This window comes from Acomys russatus, chromosome 19, assembly GCF_903995435.1.
Source record: "Acomys russatus chromosome 19, mAcoRus1.1, whole genome shotgun sequence".
NCBI classification, from domain to species: Eukaryota; Metazoa; Chordata; class Mammalia; order Rodentia; family Muridae; genus Acomys; species Acomys russatus.
This window is the reverse complement of record NC_067155.1, coordinates 17,526,379-17,547,842: the sequence shown is the minus strand read 5'-3', so window position 1 is coordinate 17,547,842 and position 21,464 is coordinate 17,526,379. Positions and strand designations below refer to the sequence as shown.

General features: G+C 50.1%; 1 protein-coding gene across 1 annotated transcript in view; it reads right to left on the bottom strand.

The window, feature by feature from the left end:
- The window catches only part of LOC127203868 (IgGFc-binding protein-like), a 37,097-nt gene extending 31,125 nt beyond the window's left edge, over positions 1 to 5,972 (bottom strand). The window contains exons 1-2 of the mRNA XM_051162777.1: positions 5,918 to 5,972; positions 1,829 to 2,178 (exon numbers count right to left, since the gene is read on the bottom strand). Coding sequence (XP_051018734.1) covers positions 1,829 to 2,178; positions 5,918 to 5,972 — 405 coding nt within the window. The remainder of the gene's footprint in view (positions 1 to 1,828; positions 2,179 to 5,917) is intronic.
- Positions 5,973 to 21,464: the final 15,492 nt, after the last annotated feature.

The window sequence follows — 21,464 nt, the reverse complement described above, 5'->3', positions numbered from 1 at the left end:
CTCTAGGCCAGCCAGTTACATAGCGAGACTCTGAAATAGAAACTAGCACCTGGTACATGCCAGGCAAGCACTGTGCCACTGTGACTATACACCCAGCCCCTCTTTGGCAGAGTCCAAGCAGGCGCTGTACCACAGAGCCACCTTCTCATCTTCCCTTTGCTTTTCCCTGAGCTGCCCAGGAATGGCTGTGCTCACCACATAGCCTCCCGGGTGCTTGGATTTAGGTTTATGCCATACGGCCCAGCTATGAGTTTGTGTGTGTGTGTATGTGTGTGTGTGTGTGTGTGTGTGTGTGTGTGTGTGTGTGTGTGTGTGTGTATATATTTTCTGAAAATTAAGCACACAACTTACTTAAACATTGCATTCTAATCATAAAGTCATTTTGGTAATGTGCTCTGATATCTGGAATTGATTTTTCAAGTACATAAAAATGAGAGGCTGTCAGTCTGACAGGAATGTAAAGATGGGCATCTGTAATAAATGAGGGACAGGTAAAGTGTTTAGAATCTATGCAGGGGTTGGCATAGAAGTGTTAACTTCTATATTATAGGCCCCTGACTCAAACCTGAAACCGGAAATAATAAGTGGATCTGATACCATTAAGAGGGTGTTACACATGGGCTTGCTCCCCGATACCAGAAAGATTAATAGATTTTTAAAAATGTGTGCACTAAACATAGTGTATTAAATTATCTGTTAGCAATGTATGAAACTTAATGAACTCCGTGTTTAGACTTGGGTCCCGTCACAGTGTGTACATGCAAATATCCCTTTTTTTGTTGTTGTTGTTTTTGTTTTTTGGTTTTTTGAGACAAGGTCTCTCTGTGTAGCTTTGGCTGTCCTGGACTCACTTTGTAGAGCAGGCTGGCCTCGAACCCACAGCAATCCACCTGCCTCTGCCTCCCAAGTGTACCACCACATTCGGCTCCCAAAATTTTTAAAAGTTCAAAACCAGAAGCATTTCTGGCCTCCGCCGCTCAGATAAGGGACTCTCAAGCTGCACAGTAGCTTTGCACACACAGAGGCTTTGCGGTTTCCACGGTAACATGGGAGGGAAGGTAGAGGGCAGAGGCCGGCCTTAGCCTCCGAGCAGTGCATCTGCCAGACTCGGTGCAGAGACCCTGCGCTACCCAGGAAGAACTAGCCCTCGGGGCCCCGTGGAACCACTCATGTCCTCCAACGCCTCTCCTCACCTGTGCTGCTCACAAGGCAGCGCCATCTCAGAGAGAGCCTCTAAGCACCGAACACAGAATGTACCGAGTTGTCGTCTGGGACCAGCGCATGGTGACTAACTGGTTTTATCACATTAGAGATCACCTACTGCTGGACAATTAGATCCTTTCTTTTTCCCTTTCCCCCTTTATGATTTTTAAAATAGCCTCAGCTTGTTTTCTTTCTGACTATGTCACTAAATGTCTTTAACATTTCTGGAAGTGGAGGTGGTGAGGGAAAGATTTTAAAGATCTCTTCCGGGATCCTTCCTTCCCTCCCTCCCTCCTTCCTTCCCGTCTGTCTGTCCATCTGAATTTCTTCTGTCTGTCTTTCTGTCTTTCGGGTTTTTTTTTGTTTTGTTTTGTTTTTTTGAGACAGGGTTTCTCTGTGTAGCCTTGTCTGTCCTGGACTCGATTTGTAGACCAGGCTGGCCTCGAACTCACGGAGTGCTGGGGTTAAAGGCGTGCGCCAGCATGCCCAGCTGTTTGCAGATCTACCACTTCCTATCACTCACCTACCAAAGTGACCTTGAGTTTGAGTCTGAGGCTCTAACACCAGGTCTTTGTCTCTTCCTTTTTCACTGGTAGCCCACGAGCATCAGACTCTGAACACTTACCCGGATGAAACCAGTTTCCCCACGAGCCAGCGACACAGAGTGGCTGTAGGCCTGGACTGTGACCAAGCCCACATAGGAGACTTGTCGGCTACCCCGATGCTCATTCTTAGCGTCGACAATGAAGGCTGGCAGGGTCTCATCCTGCCCGCACAGCTCAATCATGGTGTAGGTGCAGGTGCCCATCATGTCATAGCGGCGGCCATCGAAGGTGGTGTAGTGGGGGTCGCCATGGGCGTGGCAGACAGCCGTGGACTCTGCCACACACCTGGCCTTCCCACTCACCATCTGGCAGCGCTGGCCAGATGTGCACTGAATGCCTTGGCAGGAAGCCTCTCCCGGGGTGAGCCAAGCTGGGGAGGGAAGAGAGATGAAGCCAAGTTAGAAATGTTCATGGGGTCAGGAACTTGGGGAAATTGAGGCTCACAGGCTCATGGAGAGAGCTCCTCTGGGCTTCCCGACACCTCAGGGTTTCTGATTCCACGGTTTAATTTAGCTTGACCCAGAGGCGAGGCAGGTAGTGACAGAGGGCCAGGAGCAGCCACTGAAATGTCAACTGCTCAGACCTCCACATCCCTCTTCCTCGTCTCCCCACCAGGCTAGAAGTTGCCAAAAGGGTAGAAAATGGCAGGTGAAAACTTCAGGAACATGGAGACAACTGCCGAAGAGGTGGCCTTAATAGATGTCCTAGCTCAAGCACCCACTACTGGGCCCCTGGGTATATTACTGTAAGTATCCTGGCTTCCGTGTCCTGTCACATGGGCTATCGATAGAAATCTGAGGGAGACGCTGCCACGTTTTAGCAAGTTAAACGGGAGTCATGTTGGTAACTGAGCCTATGTAATGAATATGATTAATAACCTAAACCCACCCACCCCCGTTTTAATATTCAAATCCCAAGTGTCCCTTGAGGTGGGGTGCCATGTTTTGCCAGGACAAGGATCACCGTAATGTGGGTTCCCAGGTTGAAGAAACAGCCCTTCCTGGTTGGCCTCCAGTCCTCAAGAACTCTGTTTCTGACCCCCACCCCACAACAGGTGGTCGCCCTGCAGTGCTGCCCTCATCTCTCCTCATAGACCAATCTAAGGACTTACATGCATTAACTTAGCCCACTCACACCACAGTCCGGCTGCGGGGGAGGGCAGGCATTATCCCTACTTCAGAGCCACAGAGACTGAAGCCTAGAGAAGTGGAGTGACAGGCCGAAGGCCACCCAGGCACAGCGGGCACTTAGCCCCAGACCCTCTGGCTCTGGCCCTGTGCCCTCACAGCTGCCTGGTGGCAGCTTCTGAGTGGGCTGAGCCTGAGGTCCATCACAGGGCCAGGTCCTGGTCCTTAACTAGTCAAAGCACGTGATGCGCACAGGGAGGCCGGAATGCAGAGATGCCCGATCCCGGGGGCCTCAGGTTTGCTCTGCCCGGATTTCCCGACTGTGAGCAGCAGCAGCAGCAACAGCAGTCCTACTTACATGAGGTGTGCAGGGGAGCAGTCGGCAGCGGTACAACTGAATTGGCTGCTGAGGTATCAAAACAGCGACCCGCCCCTCCCCAAAGACCCTTCCGTCCTGGCTCCCTGGGTCCTTCCCAAGACCCATTCACTGAAAGCCAACAGAGTGCACAGAGGGGGCTTCCTGATGCAGGGCTCTGGACCCGTGTGCCTTGGGGCACTCTTGTTGGTAAATATTTAGAACCAGTTACTGTAAGGGAGGGGAGGGCCCGAGAAGAGTTAAGGAAGGATGCTGTGGAGGGTAAAATTGAGATAGAGGGCTGGAGAGATGGCTCAGAGGGTGAGGGCACCACCTGCTCTTCCGGAGGACCGGAGTTCAGTTCCCAGCAACCACATGGTGGCTCACAGCCATCTGTGATGAGATTTGGCGCCCCCTTCTGGCCTCCAGGTATAAACTAGTTACATACATTAAATACATAAATAATTAAAAAAAAATTAAGATAGAAAGGCTAACTGAGTCAGGAAGGCAAAGGGAAGAGATAGGAAGGCATGGCCAAGAGGCCAAGGCTGCAGATGGTCTCTCATCACTCACTCTGGCCGCAGGCAGCTGCTGTCCCATAGCCCACAGCCTGGGCCAGCCCGAAGGTGAGCAGTCCAAAGCTGGTAGAGGCCTTGGCTGTGTGCATCTTGTCAGCAGTGCCAAGGTCCACTTCTGCATAGGAGAACTCACTGCCTGGCACAGCTACCCAGGTGAGTTTCCCCTTCAGTGCCTTCCCGTCCACTGCTAGTTCACTGGTAGCTTTTGTCTGTGCAATCACCAGGGCCACACCCTCAGCGCCTGGCATACTCCTGATCACATAGTCAGGGCAGTACGCTGCCACATCTGGGATGAGGACCAGGTAAGGGCCATAGGCAACCTGGTCCTTTATGGCCCCTGTGCCAAACAGCACAACCTGAATACCCACGTCTGCAGACAGGTAGAGAGGCCGGCTTGGCCGGACCTCAAACTCAACCACATCACCCATCTGGAGACCTCGGGAACCGACGGTGCCCCCATGGTTGTAGGTCAGCTTTGTGGGCTGGCTGGCTACGACATAAGCCAGGTCATAGCGGGACTGGGAGGCCAGAGGGGGCACTACATAGTGGGTTCCCCAAGCAGATGTAGGTAGCAGTTGCTCCACCACATGGTTGCAATTTGTGTGCTTGTAGGCACAACTGTGGCCAGAAAGAACAGCCACTGGGCTACTGGCTGTGACCCTTGACCCAGAGAGATCTTCTGTGCTCTGTAACTGGGCTACTTCATAAGGCTGCAGGGCCACACTAAAGGCACTGCCAGCCGGATGGAAAGTGCCCTGGAACGTCACCGCTGCCTTCAAGCTGATCGTGACTGAGGCCCCTGCTCTGCCAGCCACCACAGCAAACTCCTTTGCATATCGGGCAGAGATGCTGGGGGGTGTGAGCACAAAGTACTCGGTGCCCAGGGCTCCAACAGGCCAGAGCAATGTCAGCTCTGCTGTTGTAGGCTTGGCATTTAAAGCCTGCACAGCGATGGGGCGGTCAGAGTGGACCACCACTGCATGTCGGAAAGTGCCGCTGCCAGTCAGCTCTGCTTTGGCACTGATGTTGACCATGACTGACTCCCCAGGATTCACTGTGACCTTCTGCGTGGTGTCATCAGCCTGGCTGAGGATGGAGACAGAGGCGGTGTCGTCTGACAGACTGGAGACGAAGAGGCACAGATAGGCCTTGCTGGACCCAGGCTGGTAATTCTGCAGGAAGGCCGTGAGGAATTCTTCCCCACCCGTGTTCCTGGAGTCCACTGTGGCCTCCTGGGTCCATCCTGGAGAAAACGCGGTTGTGGGTCCACTTACCTAGTCCTCCCCACTACAGACCCAGCCCGCTGGCCTGCGCCTGGGACCCTGCTGAAATAATTCTCCCCTCGGTTCCTATTTCCTTCCTCACGCAGCGTCCACCTATAAGCCTTTCCAGCCTCTGCTGCCCCAGAGCTGGAGCACCTTGTGCAGGGCTCTTACTGAACTCAAACGCTGCAGGGGCCAGATGAAGACTAGGAATGTGTGTGGCAGCCTTGGTAGTAACCCTGGACGCTGGAGCACCACACTCTGCCTGAAACAGCTTTCACTAATTGTTAATACAAAAGATTGGAGCCCTAAAAAGAAAAATACCACACATTCGCATTTTTTTTTTTTCAAGAAAACCTGGCTGGGGCCGGATGAAGTTCTAAGTGGGATATCGATCGATCCAATCTGGGTCCTTCCTGCCTCAGTATGACTCCGTGGTTTGTGTGAGGAACTGAAGGGGAAAGGGGATGGTGGGAGTGTGGAGAGAGTGTCTGTGAGAGATAGAGGGTAGTGGCCTTCTTAACATGAGAGGGAGGGAGGGAGGGAGGGGAAAGAGAGAGAGAGAAACAGAGACACACAGAAAGAGGGATGTGTAAATGACATCTACCCTGTGTCTTTCAGTGCCTAAGGACCTCTTCAGTTTCAGCTGGCCTCTGCCTCATTGAGGTTAGCCTGGGGAAGGCACTGGGAGGTAGTTTGTGGAGGGGACAAAAATGTAGGGTGCTGACCAGGGCAAGCAGAGATTTTCAGATGTGAATCGGGGGTGGGGGGGCTCAATCTGACTTACCCCACAGGAGGGTTGCTCCAGCCCAGAGGGCCCACCAGCTCCACGGGGATCCCATGCCTGCAGCAAAGAGAGAGGGGGCTCAGAGGGTGCCAGCCTGTCGGAGACCATTCCAGAGGGAACAAAAGGGGACTAAGGGGCCAGTCCTAGGACAAGAGCCACATGGGTGCACGGATGGGTCCAGTGGTAAGAGAAGTTGAATAAACAGGACCAGATGGGTTTGGGGTGGAGGTGAGGTGATGAGGACAGGATCAGGGGCCGTGTATGAGGTGTTGGCTATCCAGGGGTCTGAGAGCAGAGTAGAAGAGGTGGTCCAGGGCCCAGACCCAGAATAGGATGTCAGTTAGTTGTCCCACCTCCATAGGGAACCCCATCCCTTCTCACCTGCGGGAGTCCCAGAGCTGCAGGACCAGATTGCAAGCCAGGCTATATAGAGTGGAGATTCCTGGCTCCTCCGACCACACCCCAGGTCACCTGATCAGGGCACAGCGCCAACTTCCTGGAGAAGGATGCTGATCTCAGACCAGGTGGAATGGGGAGCCCTGAAGACCTGCCAAGGGTGGAGGATGTATCTGTAGCCTGTGTTCTGAGAGGGCTGTGAGAGCAGCTGGTGGCTGTACACCCTGACAGCTCATGGATCAGTCGGGTCATGGAAGGGCGTTGTCCTTGCGGGGACAGCTGGGGAGCAGCATGTTGAGAGCCTGACTCCCTGGGCAGGGGTAGAGTGATGGGCAGGGTTTGAAATCAAGACGGGAGGTGGCGACTGGTCATGTTTGCCGGCTCACTGGGCAGATTAGTTTCCTTGACCCCTGCCAGAAGCCACAGTAAAGGGACCCATATCCGGGTCCTAATTCCTCGCAGTGTCAAGCTGAGCCTTGGTCCCTGGCTGTCCCATATCTTCTTTCCAGTCACCAGCAGAGGCCTTGGCCCGGGGCCTGTAGTGTGGTCTGTAACGCCCTTACCCTCAGTCCATCAAAGTCTCCTGGGTTTCTCACCTGTGAAGTGTAAATATGAAAAAACCAGCTTTGCTGATCTTCTTCATGTTCTGGTTGCTCTTTAACTACTTGTGGTAAGGCAGGGGTGGGGGTGAGGCGGGTGCCGGGGCTCAGTCTGTGTGTGGTTAAGGGCAGAGGTCTCTAGTTCCTGGTCCCATGAGACCATGCGGGTTTCACTTCCTGGAGAATTATTTGGCTTGGGGTTTTCAAAAATGTCTGTGGTTTTGTTGTTCCCTCTCTCCTATTTTCTTCCTTTCTTCTTTCCTTTGTGCCCATAGATAGGCTTTGAGTGACTCTGCGCCTCTCCAGTACCCTGCAATTGGTCTGAGGTGAGGGCCAGGTGGCACAGTGAGAGGCAAAGCGGTCTGGGCTGGAGTCAGCTTGTCTCGTGGGATTGGCCTGGCCCATGCCATACTCTCCTGATCTCTACTTTGCTGAGGTGTCTTCTCAGGAAACAGCAGCTGCAAAGCCTGGTGCCCTGTGTCAATACTTCCCTCCCTCCCCTCCTCCCTTATCACTAAGGCCTAGACTTCTGTGCAGCCAGGGTGGGTGGGGGAATCCTCTCTCTAGGGCTGTGACTTTTCAGAGGGAAAGATAAAGCTTTGGTACTGATAGGGCCCTCAAGTCAACCAGGAAAGCAAGGTGAATAAATAGGAGGCTGGCTATAACCCAGAGATAACAAAAGTGGGTGCGGGGTGTGGGGTGCGGGGTGTGCGGCATGGGGTGTGGGGTGCGGGGTGTGGGGTGTGGGGCATGGGGTGCAGGGTGTGGGGTGCGGGGTGCTGGGTGTGGGGTGCTTGGTGCAGGGTGCGGGGTGTGGGGCATGGGGTGCAGGGTGCGGGGTGTGGGATGCAGGGTGTGAGGTGCAGGGTGTGCGGCATGGGGTGGAGGGTGTAGGGTGTTTGGTGCAGGGTGCGGGGTGCTGGGTGTGGGGTGCTTGGTGCAGGGTGCGGGGTGCTGGGTGTGGGGCATGGGGTGTGGGGTGCAGGGTGTAGGATGCGGGGTGCGAGGTACAGGGTGTGGGGCATGGGGTGCAGGGTGTGGGGTGTGGGGTGCTTGGTGCAGGGTACGGGATGCAGGGTGCGGGGTGCTGGGTGTGGGGCATGGGGTGTGGGGTGCAGGGTGTAGGATGCGGGGTGCTGGGTGTGGGGCATGGGGTGCAGGGTGTGGGGTGTGGGGTGCTTGGTGCAGGGTACAGGATGCAGGGTGCGGGATGCAGGGTGCGGGATGCAGGGTGTGGGGTGCTGAGTGTGGGGCATGGGGTGTGGGGTGCTGAGTGTGGGGCATGGGGTACGAGGTGCGGGGTGTGAGGCGTGGGGTGCTTGGTGTGGGGTAGAGGATGTGGGGTACTAGGTGCAGGGTGCTGGATGCGGGGTGCAGGGTGTGGGGTGTGGGGTGAGGCCCATGGAGAGCGAGGAATGCCCATATCCTCAGGGAAATCCTGTGAGAGCTGGCGAGGAGGACACTACTGTGTCCCTGAAGGGAACATGGGCTCGGAAGAGAAAGGACCCCTAAGAAAGCGATTGCAAACTAAGATGTCAAAACACGCAGTGTGGGTATTCTCTTCTCCCTCAAGACACTCAGAGAAAGGAGACAGGAGATGAGAGCAGGAAAACATCAGGGTGAGTTCTTGGAGATAATTCTGGCCTCCTTTCCACTGGCACTGTTGTAAGCCTTAATCCGGCCCCCCTGGCTGAAACCAAAGAGAAGCCTATGCTTTGATGACTGTTCTGCAGATGGAGACCTCAGAAATTGGGTGGTGGAGCAAGTCTTCCTGTAACTTGGCAAACTGCCCGCCCCGCCTGCCCACCCCACCCCACCCCCCGCAGGGACCTTGGCTGTTACCCCGTTCAGGGTTCAAAGCATGTGTGTGTGTGTGTGTGTGTGTGTGTGTGTGTGTGTGTGTGTGTGTGTGTGTGTGTGTGTGTGTGTGTGGTGTGTGCGTCTGTATTATGATACACTCCTGTGCCCTACCACAGATTACTTATATTCCCAGGAATTTCACTAACTATACCGGAAATAAGCTTTGGGAACACTTCCTTATGGTCAGAAAGATTCTGTCCATCTTGCCAATGGCAGTGTTCTTTTGAGCCTAAGCAATGGGTGTTTACATTTGAACCTTTGGGCCTCTCCGTGAGCGGGGCCATACTATTCCAGGCCCTGGGGACGTTCTTACCTGTCTGGGTTCTACAAGCCAGGGCACAGGACAACGGATTACTGTGTCCAGCTAAGTTCAGGTCTTGCTGGAAGTTTCTTTGTTTCTTCCTACTGGACCCCAGGATCTGACTTCGCACATGCCCAGAAAGTGCGTTGTATTCTCCAGCGACCTGGTGCTTGCCATGTGGTTCCAGATTTTTCCTCTGTAATATCAAACATCAATGTTTCCTTCTTGAAACTGTCTTGGCTTCCATGACGCCCCTTCTCCCGGATTTTGTGCTACTTTGGTCTGAATGCTGGTGGTTTTTAGAAACCATGTTTGCCCCTGCTGTCCAATGGGACATCGTGTGCTGAGAGACACTTTCCTTTGCCTGTGGTAGACAATTGAGCTATTGTACTCATGCGGCTACTGAGCGTTGGAAGTGTGACAAGTGCAGTCGAAGAGCTGAATTTTTTTTAATTGAGTGTATTTTCCAATGAGGACCTGTGCCCATCGGCCACACTAGCTACCACACCACACCAGGGCTGTTCCGTGTGCAGGCTCAGTCCCTCTGCCCATTAGGGTGTTTGTTTGTGCTGCCCACCCACACCGCCTGTCCCTTATCTACTCTCTCATGCCTTTAGTTTCCCCATAGACAACTATTCTGCTGTGACCTGTGAGTCTATTTCTTTAAGTATCTGATTAAAATAGGATGCAGTATTAATGAGTAAACAAATCATAAATGTATATAGCGCATTAAATCCTCTCAAATAAACCCACCCTTATAAGCTGCAGGTAAAGGTTTATAAGGCCAGGTGAAGTCTCCAGAAAGATCATTTCAGCATCCCAGAAACCCTCACTGTGTTCCCTCCCAAACACTGTTCACTCCCTGCCTCTTAAAGGGTAGTGACTATTTTGGCTGTTTTAGTTTTCAATTCTGTGTAAATGGAGTCTGTCTTGTTTTGTGATCGTCTATTTACAGTCAAAAGCTTCTTTGGCCAAGTAACTATAGTTCATTTTTCAGTGCAACATGTTACTCAGTTATACTAAAATATACGTATCCATGAACATTTAGGTTGTTAACTAGTTAATGGTTTTTTGGTGAATGTATACAATTTCTTTGGAAAACAGTGCGAAGTTCCTGTAAACTGTAAGTTTTCCAGGTCACTGATTAATATTTAGATGCTGTCAGTATTTTTTCAAAACTAAGGTACTGATTTTAATTCGCACAGTATGCAGCCATTGTGGTCGCTTCAGAGCCACACCAATGCTTCCTAAAAGTGTAGTGGTGTGGATCTAAACATTTACTTTTTCGCATATCCGTGTCTGAGTGTATATGTCTGTGCACCACATATGGGCAAAAGCCTGTGGCATGCAGAAGATGCTGTCAGATTTCCCCAGAACTGGAGTTACAGATGCTTGTAAGCCACTGTGTGGGTGCTGGGGACCAAGCCTGGCTCCTCTGCAAGAGCAGCTATTGCTATCAACAGCTGACCCCCCTCCCCAATGCCTGTCCTGATCCCCCTCTACAGTGGCTGACCTGATCCCTCTCTCCAGTGCCTGACCTGGCCCCCTCTCCAGTGCCTGACCTGCCCCCCTCTCCAGTGCCTGACCTGATCTCCCTCTCCAGTGCCTGACCTGACCCCCCTCTCCAGTGCCTGACCTGCCCCCCTCTCCAGTGCCTGACCTGACCCCCCTCTCCAGTGCCTGACCTGATCCCTCTCTCCAGGGCCTGACCTGACCCCCCTCTCCAGTGGCTGACCTGACCCCCTCTCCAGTGCCTGACCTGACCCCCCTCTCCAGTGCCTGACCTGACCCCCTCTCCAGTGGCTGACCTGATCCCCCTCTTCAGTGGCTGACCTGACCCCCCTCTCCAGTGGCTGACCTGACCCCCTTCTCCAGTGCCTGATCTGTCCCCCTCCCCGGTGCCTGACCTGACCCCCTCTCCAGTGCCTGACCTGCCCCCCTCTCCGGTGCCTGACCTGACCCCCCTCTCCGGTGCCTGACCTGACCCCCTCCCCGGTGCCTGACCTGACTCCCTCTCCAGTGCCTGACCTGCCCCCCTCTCCGGTGCCTGACCTGACCCCCCCTCTCCGGTGCCTGACCTGACCCCCTCCCCGGTGCCTGACCTGACTCCCTCTCCAGTGCCTGACCTGACCCCCTCCCCGGTGCCTGACCTGTAGCTTTGTGTTTCTTTGTCAGTGAGGTTGAACCCATTTTCATGTTTACTGGCCGCCTGGATCTTTTTAATGGGATTTCAGTAATACACATATTCAAGTTTCTTTCCCAGTATCTTTCGTTGCCTATCTTACTGAACTAGATGAATTCTGTATATGCTCTGAACATAAACAGTTTGTTGGTTGCATGTTTTGTAAATATTTCCCTCCTTTCTGTGACTTGGCTTTTAATACTCCAAAGAATGAAAAAGATCCTTAGTTTTAATGTAGATTTTATCAGTCAGTATTGTTTTTGGAATTGGTTTTTTTTTTTTTTGGTGGCAATATTGAGTCATCTAATCCATGTACAATATTTTTCCATTTATTTAGATCTTGATTTCATCAGTTTTTTTGAAATTTCTCAGAATATAAATCTTCTACTTATTCCCTTAGATGTAATAATAAATTTTAACTTTTATCTGGGGGAAATTATGCTTTTAATTTCAGATTCCCATGCTTTCATTGTTAGTGTACAAAAATTTATTCAGTTTTGTCATATTGGGCCATCCTTTGTCCAAACCTGTTGGACTTACTGATCTCAGCAGATTTTCAGTAGGTCGTGGGACTGTTGAATGCAGTTATTTGATCCAAAGGTAGAGGCAGTTTTAGTCTTTTCTATTTTATTTACTATTTGTTATATCTTGGGTTGTTTCCCCCCCCCCCCCCCCCCCCCCATTGAGCGGGATATAAGTTCTAGCAGTGTGCTTAGAATGGTGAGAGCAAACAGTTCTTGACTTTTTCCTAATCTGGGAAACATTCACTCTTTCACTGCTACACACAGTCCTAGCTAAGAGGCTTTGATAGAAGTGCCAGTTCTCTCCTATTTCCAATTTGCTGAGAGTGCTGTCACAAATGAACGTTAGGTTTTACCAAACACTTCTCCTGTGTCACAGAAAATGGCTCCTGTAACTCGCTGAAATGGCAAACTACACTAACTTCTTTTTTTAAGTACTGAATTAATTTTGCATACGTGGAAGAAACTGCACTTAGATATAGTATATATCAAAAATACTTTTTGCATACTTTGATTCAATTTATTAACATCTCTAAGTATCTTAAAATCTAAGTTCATGAGACCTACTGTATAATTTTCTGTTCTCTCTGCTCCATGCCTTCCTTCTACGATGTTTTTGGTGTAGATGTCAAGGTCATGCTGGTCTCAGATTGAGTTGGAGAAATGTCCTTTCTTCTGTTTCCTGGGAGAGGGTGCATAAAATTGTTTATAATTCTTTAAGTGTGGGAAAGCTGGAGATTACTTTCTCTAAACCTGTGTGTGTGCGCGTGCATGTGTGTGTGTGTGTGTGTGTGTGTGTGTGTGTGTGCATGCGTGCGTGTGTTGCTGTGGAAAAACATGTTGACAAAAGCAACCTGAAAAAGAATTTGCAGGGGATGGTGTGCACCTTTAATCTCAGAACTCAGGAGGCAGAGACGGCTTGACCTCTGAGTCTCAGGCCGGTCAGGGCTACGCACTGAGGCCCTGTCTTTGAAGAGAAGGAAGGAAGAAAGGAAGGAAGGAAGGAAGGAAGGAAAGAAAAGAACAGGGGTGGAGGAAGTGTTATTATAGCTCACAGTTCAAGGTACAGTCCAGCAAGGTGGCAGATGCTTGAAGCACCTGGTTAAATCCATCCACAATCAGGAAACAGAGAGATAAGCGCACTTTCTTTCTTCCTTTCTTTCTTTTTTTTTTTTTTTTTTTTTTTTTTTTTTTTTTTTTTTTTGGTTTTTCGAGACAGGGTCTCTCTATGTAGCCTTGGCTGTCCTGAACTCACTTTGTAGACCAGGCTGGCCTCAAACTCACAGTGATCCTCCTGCCTCTGACTCCCAAGTGCTGAGATTAAAGGTGTGCGCCACCATGCCCGGCGACAAGCGCATTTTCATTGTGCCGTATGGTCCAGGATCCCCTGCCCTGGGAAGGGTCTCATCTGCAGTTAGGATGGGCATTCCCACATCTACTAGTGTAATCGAATGCTCCCCATCTGCACCTCCAGAGGCTCTTCTCCTGGGTGATTCTGGATCCTGGCAAAGCTGGCAACTAACACCACGATGACACGAATGTGTGTGTGTGCGTGTGAGTTTAGAGAGAACAGTGCCTGTTGCTCTCCAAACTGAAGTGGAAGTTTCTGGCTTCTTTGAAGACTCAGTTGTGTCACGTGAATGTGAGTGTGTGTGTGTGTGTGTGTGTGTGTGTGTGTGTGTGTGTGTGTGTGTGTGTGTGTTTGGTTTTGGTCCCAAGTATGGGACGTGGGAGTGTTTCCCCACTGCTGAAGATAGCCTTGTGACCTCTGTTAGTAGAAAACAGACCTGTGAGACGCGTTTGCATTGCTACGCCTTGTCGTTTTCCAACACATCAGTAGAGCTGCTCATGGAGCTCCAGCTGAGCCCGCTGACTTGCGCCGACCTGATTTGGCAGAGTTTTGCGGCTTCTGCTGTTACTGAGTCGTGTTGCTGTTTCGTGTTTGCTGTTTGACTGGGCGGTGGTGTCCTGACAAAGTGGAGGGGACCCCGCCCCCCAAGGAACTCTGTCTAAAAAGGTCCACATCCTCTGCCCCTATCTTTGCTCTTTCCTACCTCTGGGTTGATGGGTCGGAAAGGAGGTAGAAGTGTTTAAGAGCCGTAAATAAAGGAGGTTCTTGGAAAATCTAAGCCTACACAAACCTTATTTTTTTTTTTTTAAGACAGAATCTCTTATTGAATCGGCTGCGTACCTTTTGGCTAGAGTACAGGTGCAAGGTTGCTCGGTTGCTCTTCCCGACATTCAGGGACACATACTGAAATTCTCGTTCAGTCCTGTGAGGTCTGGTCCATTAGCTTCTGTGCCAGGCCATGGCGCCGGTGGGAGCATTTCACAGCCAGTGAGGCGGTATGTCCGTGAGGGGGCATCGTCGGGATCCTCTTCCATCTTGGCCAGGACGTACCCCACGAGGACTTTCCATCCTCATCCTCAGCAATGTAGGAGAGCTGGGGCCAAGAGAGGCCGTGACAGAAATAGTGCTCCATCTGGTAGTTCTCAGGGAGGCAAAGGAGGTGGCAGTGTCGAGTGTTTATCGAGTCATATGGCCGAGCACGGAAGATGTTCATAGTGGTGGAAGATAGGCCTTCTAGACTCTGGAGAAGCAGAGAGGATGCCACAAAGCACAAGTGACACCAACATCATTTGCTTTAAAACAGCTGGGATATCCAAACAGGACTCACACAAGATGAGGGACATCTCCCGCTATCTTCCATTTCTTCTCTACGATGCTGCACAGAACCTTGTCCGTGTTCATGCAAGTGGGGTCCCAGATGTGTCTGGAATAAAGGATGACCACACGGTTCTCCTCGCAAACGATGGCCTGGTCTCCCTGCCAGCCATCACGCAGAGGCTGAGGCATGTATGAAGTCCTGAGCACGTCTCCGTGGCCAGGTGCCGAGAGCTGCCCCAGTGGTCCCAGCCCCACAGGGCCACACCAGGTGACCTCTAAAACATGGTGTTAGCTATTACTTTCTTGATCTATTTTAGTTTGTTTATTTCTGGCGTACAGCAGTGCTAATGAACTGTGCGTGTTCTTTCTGGGAACTGAATGTAGGTTCTTGTGTGTGCAAGGCTAGTGAGTGCTCTTAACAGTGAGTTATACTCTCAGCCCAATGTTGCTGATTTTTCTAAGATTTTATATTCTGTAATTTCATTTGTTAGTTCTAATGGGCCCCTTTAGGGGTGGGACCTTGTCCCAGCCCACAGGACAAATCGAACTGGGGTTCACCTGAAAGAGGGGGTGCGGATTGAAAGTGCGAACAGAGACGTGAGAAAATTGAGTCTGGAAATTTCTGATCAAGACTCTCTTTAATGCAGATGAGTAAGGCTTTATATAGCAAGGTCAACAGGATCTATGCTGAGCTCACTTTCCCTAGCCCTCAGGCAAGAAGACAATCACCTGTAAGAACTTCCTTAATCCTCTGGGTAGATCCCTGTCAGGACTTCCTTATTTCTCTGGGTAGACAATCCAAAGATAGCCCAGAATACAAGACCTCCTTCAGCAAGGGTCAACAACTCGAAGGTCACAGGGCGCAGCCTAAGCACGGGATTTCTAATATGGCTAAATTTAGCATGGCTCCCCACAGGACCTGAGATTTTTCTATATATAAAATCACCTGCAAAGAATACCAATTTGACTCTTTGTGTTTGTTTGTTTTTTGCTTTTTCAAGACAGGGTTTCTCTGTGTAGCCTTGGCTGTCCTGGACTCACTTTGTAGACCAGGCTGGCCTCGAACTCAAAGTCATCCGCCTGCCTCTGCCTCCCAGGTGCGCCACCAACCGTCCGGCTCTATTTGACTTTCTATGTCGGTGATTTCTTTCTCTTGCCCTATGATGAAAGCCAGCATCCTACTCTCAGCTCCCATCTTCAGAAGCTTTCAATTTTGCTCCACTCATTACATTAGACATTGACCTGTCATTTATGATACTTATGCTGAGAGACACACACTTCATTCTGTGATGTGTGAATGCATGCATGCGACGGCAAGTGTAGAGGACAGAAGACAACCTCAGGCACTGCACGCACAAAGCTTGAAGTTTAAAAGAAAATGAAAAAAAATGTAAGTTTACTTAACCTAGTAGCTATTGTTAGGCATTCACAGTTGTTTTTCCTGAAGTTTAATATCTCTTCCTTCCACTCATGTTCTCGCTGCCTTCCAAATGGTTCAGAGCTTGTAGAGTTGGTTCTGTTTTCACTATTACTTGCATTCTGGAGATCAGACTGAGATCGACAGGCTTATGTGACAGGGCCTGTGCCCACTGATCCATCTCAACGGCCTTGCTCAGTCCTTTACCATGAGAGATGTCGATTCTGTCAAATGCCTTTTATGCGTCTGTTGAAATGAGCTTAATGGTGCTGTCATTCACTCTGTTAATGTGCTGTGTTGTATCTGTTCAACCATCCTTGCATCCCTGTTTAGGTTTTTTTTTTTTTCATCCATGTTCAGCAAGAATATTGGTATTCCTTTCTTCTTATCTCTTTTCCTTTTTTTGTTTTTGTTTTGTTTTGTATTTTGAGGCGGCGTCTCTTTACCCAGCCTTGGCAGTCGTGGAGCGCGCTGTGTACGTCAGGCTGGCGTCAATTTCACATAGATTTGTCTGCCTCTGACTCTCGAGTGCTGGAATTAAAGGAATTTACCACCATTCCAGGCTATTCGTTTTCTTTTTTTTTCACATTATGATTTGTAATCATCTCTCTTCATTGTTTACTGGGCTGGATTTAGAATCACCTAGGAAACACAGCCTAGGGCACGTTTGTGAGGGCACTTCCAGAGCGTTTTTAACTATTTCTTTTTACTCAGTCTGGGACCCCCACCATAAATGCTGATGGCATCACTCATGCTGGGGGCCCAGACTGAGTAAAAAGGAATAGAGAGAGTAAGCCGAGCGCCAGCATCCATGTCCCCATGTGCTGACTGTGGCTGCAATGTGACTCTCCACCATATGGTTCCACTGGGACAAACTATTCCCTTATACCATGAGCTAAGAAAAACGTTTTCATGAGTTGTTTTTATCATAGCAATGAAAAAAACCTGGAATTGGGGCTGTTGCTGTGACAAGGCTGACCATGTAGTTGGTAGTCCTCTGGAATTGATTTTCTGGAGGAATGTGGAAGAGTTTAGAATGCAGTCTAAAGAAGTTCTAGTTGCTAACCACAGAGCTTACCACGACATCCTGGTAGGTTGGAAAACCCGGATGATGACAAAAGGTGAACTGTGATTGAAGCACACGCATGCTTCTCTTTTAACCTGCATGGTATTCTGTTAAGTTTTAAACTAAACATCAACATTTTAAGGTTCAGAGATTTTCATTGAGAGTCAATTTGCAGGTGCTCTGGGTACCAGCGGGTGTAGGCAAGCACTCCCCCGCGGAACTTCCCCTCCAGTCCTCAGCTCTGAGCTTCTCCTGAAACACCAGCCCTAGCAACAATGACGGCACCTTTTGGCATGGCGGTGTTCACTGGGGCTGGGTGCTAACTTCTTCCTGAGGATGAGGGCTGTCTTCTCAGTCAGCCTGGCAATCTCCACTTCCTTGGTTATCTGCTGCTGCACACCGAGCCTCTCCCCAGGCACCCAAGTCCCAACTGTGAGACTAGTCTGGATTTCTTTTAGATGGTGGTGGGACAGGGAGAAAGCCAGCCCTGGGCTTGCACCTGAAGAGAAGTTAAATGAGGTTTCCTGGTGCGAGGTTTCCTGTGTTAAGTGTCCCCTATGGGCTGCTCTGGGGAGTGGGAGGGTAGGTTTTAATAATACAGGATACAGAAAGGTGGGTCTGCTAGACTCTGATCGCTGAGTCTATTCCTGCAAGCCCGTGAGAGCCAGAGTCCAGAGTTGACGCAAAAGCAAGGGAATTGTATTGAGCTGACACGCCGGGGTCCATCAAGCTCAGAAGAGTCGGAAGACCCCGAAGAGCAGGAGCAAGGGCTTTTCATACCCTCACAGAAGCAGGACTAGCAGGCCATGATTAGTACAAACATGATTAGTTAGTTGACCTTTAAAACGATTGGCTAAGTAACGGCGCAGGCGGGAGAAAAAGGCGAGGGAGGAGAAAGGGTGTGGGTGGGATGAAAAGGCGCGGTTTTCTGAGCCGGCTAACAATAGTTGGGGACATTCTCCACCAGGAGGGCTGAGCACATTTCTGAGGTAGTGGAAATTTAAACAGAAGCTGGTCATCCTTAGATCGGGCTGGACTCTTCAGGTCTGGCTTGAAAAACTCCTGAGAGAGCATTGGGTCTACTCATTGTTGAAGAAGATAGGCTTGCCTATGCAAGATTTCTGGCACATCGATAGGAACTATCAAAAGATGCTAAGACTCAGGACTCTGATGTTAGTGCCATCCCTGTGTCTTACTTGCTGCTTGGCAAGTTGCTTCACTTCCCGAGCCTGCCTTCCCAACGTAGGGCCCAAGGACATAGGAAAACCAGAGTTCTCATTTCAAGCACCATTCTGAGGACTCAATCCAGTGGTATATGTGACATACTTAAAAATACCTAGTGTAGCCGGTGTGGTGGCGCACGCCCTCAGGAGGCAGAGGTAGGTGGATCTCTAAGCTCCAGGTCGGCCCGGTCTACACAGAAAGTTCTGTTGGGGGCCGTGCAGGAAGAACAGCAAAAGAGCTCTAGAACTTTTTTTTTTTCCCGGTTTTTCGAGACAGGGTTTTTCTGTGTAGCCTTGGCTGTCCTGGACTTACTCTGTAGACCAGGCTGGCCTCGAACTCACAGTGATCCACCTGCCTCTGCCTCCCGAGGGTCTGCTGCTTAGCATAGCCATGATGTGCGTGTCTTGGGGAGGCTTCCTCCTGAGAACTAAGTGTCCAGAGGGCTTCATGCCATTAGGCAGCATGGCTCTGCTTGTTACCCTCGGTCCTCATAAGCCTCCATATATGAACTGTGTGAGCACTATAAAGGGGCTGCCAGCCCCTCACTGGGCAGTGGCGTTAGCACTCACGAAAACAAGGCTTAATCTCTTTCAGGCATTTCAGGTTCAACCACTAGCCTTGACAAGAACCTGCAGATGGAGACTGCTAGCAACGACCACCACCCTTAGAAGGAATTTGGAAAGACAGATTGTTTAGCAAAGTAAGGTAAAGACAGTTTTGCTAGCGGCTCTGATGTAGAAAACCTTAGGGAACAAGTTGAAAAAGAAGTGCACTCTTAATAGTAAAGCCAGGGACTCCTTGAGGTTGGTGAGCAAAGGCAATGCCCCAATTAGCACTGGCTGCCGCGGCTCTCTCGCTGAAGCTGGACTTCAAGGCGACTGATTTCTTATACTTATTTTGCCCTCAGCTTCCTGATATAATGGAAATTATTAATGAGTAGATGAGCACCTTTAGGATTTAAAGTAGGAATAGCTGATTGGTTTCTATAGAGAAGTTTAGATTTGTGATTCTTGTACGATTTTTTTTTATAAGATTATGTCTTAAGATAATTATTTCTTTGTAATCACAAATTGCAGCTTGCCAGTAAAGAAAAGCTGGGTTAAGAAATTCCCTTGCTTGCTTATACTCTGTTGACATCCGTAACACGTTGCCTAAGTCACAAATGTATCTGCGTTCTTGCACATAACTTGGTTCTCACGTTTGTTCCTTGGCCCTAATATGTAAAACATTTGATGCTGCGAAGGCGCCGAGGAACATGTCTTCCTCACATAGACTCACTGTAATCTTTCACTTAAAGAAAAATAGAATGCAACCATATTGTGAGTTTTGTACTGCTTGGAAGATCTTCCTGGGACGTACAAGCTGTGGGAGAAATAATAAAGGAATTCGCTCTTTGGAGTTTGTTTCATCCACCAAGATGTGTGTATGTGTGTATATACGCATGTGTGTAAGGTTGTTGGAATCCATTTCCAACCATCCAATATGTGAGTGTGTTGCACCGTGTGCGTGCGTGCGTGCGCGTGTGTGTGCACCTGTGTGTGTGTGTGTGTGCGTGTGTGCAAAGTAAGAGAAGCTTGGAAGCAGCAGCTTGTTGGAACCTACCTGCTGGAGTCTGACTTACACTATCATCAAGCGCAAATGTGTGTACTTCTTTTCTCTCCTTATTTCCTTTCTTTTTTTTTGGATGCTTGCCACCACCCAAGGAAGGCCCTGCGAGGAGCCATCAGTCCTAGCCCCCACTTACATGGTAGCTGCAAGCCCCCGCCAGGAAGCTATCAGCATTTGCCCACTGCTGCCAGCAACTTAATTAAGCGCCAGCTTCGATGTTACCTACTTGCCGCTGCCTGTCTTTTCTTTGGAAGCCTCACCTGAGAGGACATGTTGTCCCACCCACGTCTCTCCACGAGATGCTGGGTCCAGCTGGCTGCCTCAACGGGGCTTCCCGAGCCACTTCTGATAAGTGAGGCTGTAAGCACCCAATTTGACAATGGTATCAGTGTGTTGCTTGCGTTTGTTCTTTTTGGAACCCCTGGGAACCCAAGAGGTCACTCTGCTCCACCCGAGGGGTCTTTCTGGTGGGGGTTCGAGCTGCACTGATGCGGCATCACCGGCCTACGGAGTCTGTTTATTTGGTACTTTGCTATTAAGCTGTAGTATGCACACTGCTCCCCCATGCTAAAAGATCCAGTGTACAATAACAGCAGCAGCGAGCCACTGTGCCCTTTGTGAGCTGCTGGAAAGTGTGCAACGTCCACCAGAGGCGGCCGCTGTCGAGTCTGTGGCTGGAACTCACCATCACGCAGCAGCGGTGTCTGCTGGGTGGCCAGAAGCGCCAGCTTTGATGTTACCTACTTGCTGCTGCCTGTCTTCTTTTCCTTGGAAGCCTCACCTGAGAGGACATGTCATCCCACCCACATCTCTCGATGAGGTGGGTCCAGCTGGCTGCCTCCACGGGACTTTGCCAAGTCACTTCTGATGAGTGAGACTGGAAGCACCCAATCTGACGATGGTATCAGTGTATTTTTTGTTTTTGGAAGGCTTGGAACCCAACTCCACACTCTGCTCCACCCGGGACTTTCCGGTGGGGATTCGAGCTGCACTGATGGTGGCGTCACCGACCCGCCACTTCTGTTTATCTGTTCTTTGCTATTTCTGATATGTACATGTATGTAGATATTTATACACACACACATTCCTTCAAAACTGAAAGACAGGATAAGGACCTAGGCCCACAGTTTTTAAATGGTTTTTTTTTGTTTTGTTTTGTTTTTTCGAGACAGGGTTTCTCTGTGTAGTCTTGGCTGTCCTAAACTCGCTTTGTAGACCAGGCTGGCCTCAAACTCACAGCGATCCGCCTGCCTCTGCCTCCCGAGTGCTGGGATTAAAGGTGTGCGCCACTACTCCCGGCCTGATTTTTTTTTTTTTTTTTTCCTCCAACAGTAATGAGTTTCCATTTCTTGGTGGTGTTTGGCCCAGGAGTTAAGTTTCCATTTCTCCATGTACTGTGGCCTTCTCTACGCCTGTAACACCACGAGGAGGAGTGGGTGCTGGGGTGCCCACTCTTACCTCAGCCAATCAACAACTCAGTTATTTCCATGCCAGCGGAGGCCAAGAGAGGCCCGCCAGAGAAGGTGGCACAAAAACATCAACGGAAGAGAAGGAGGCGGTGGGACTCGGTGGGACACCCTAAACCCAAATGAAAGCCCAACCGCCCTCCCTTAATAAAGTCGCAGGTCTCCCTTCCTCGGATATCTGATTGCTTGCCAGCTTTGCTTTTTACTTTGTGCTGACTGTTTTCCTGTCTTTTTTTTTT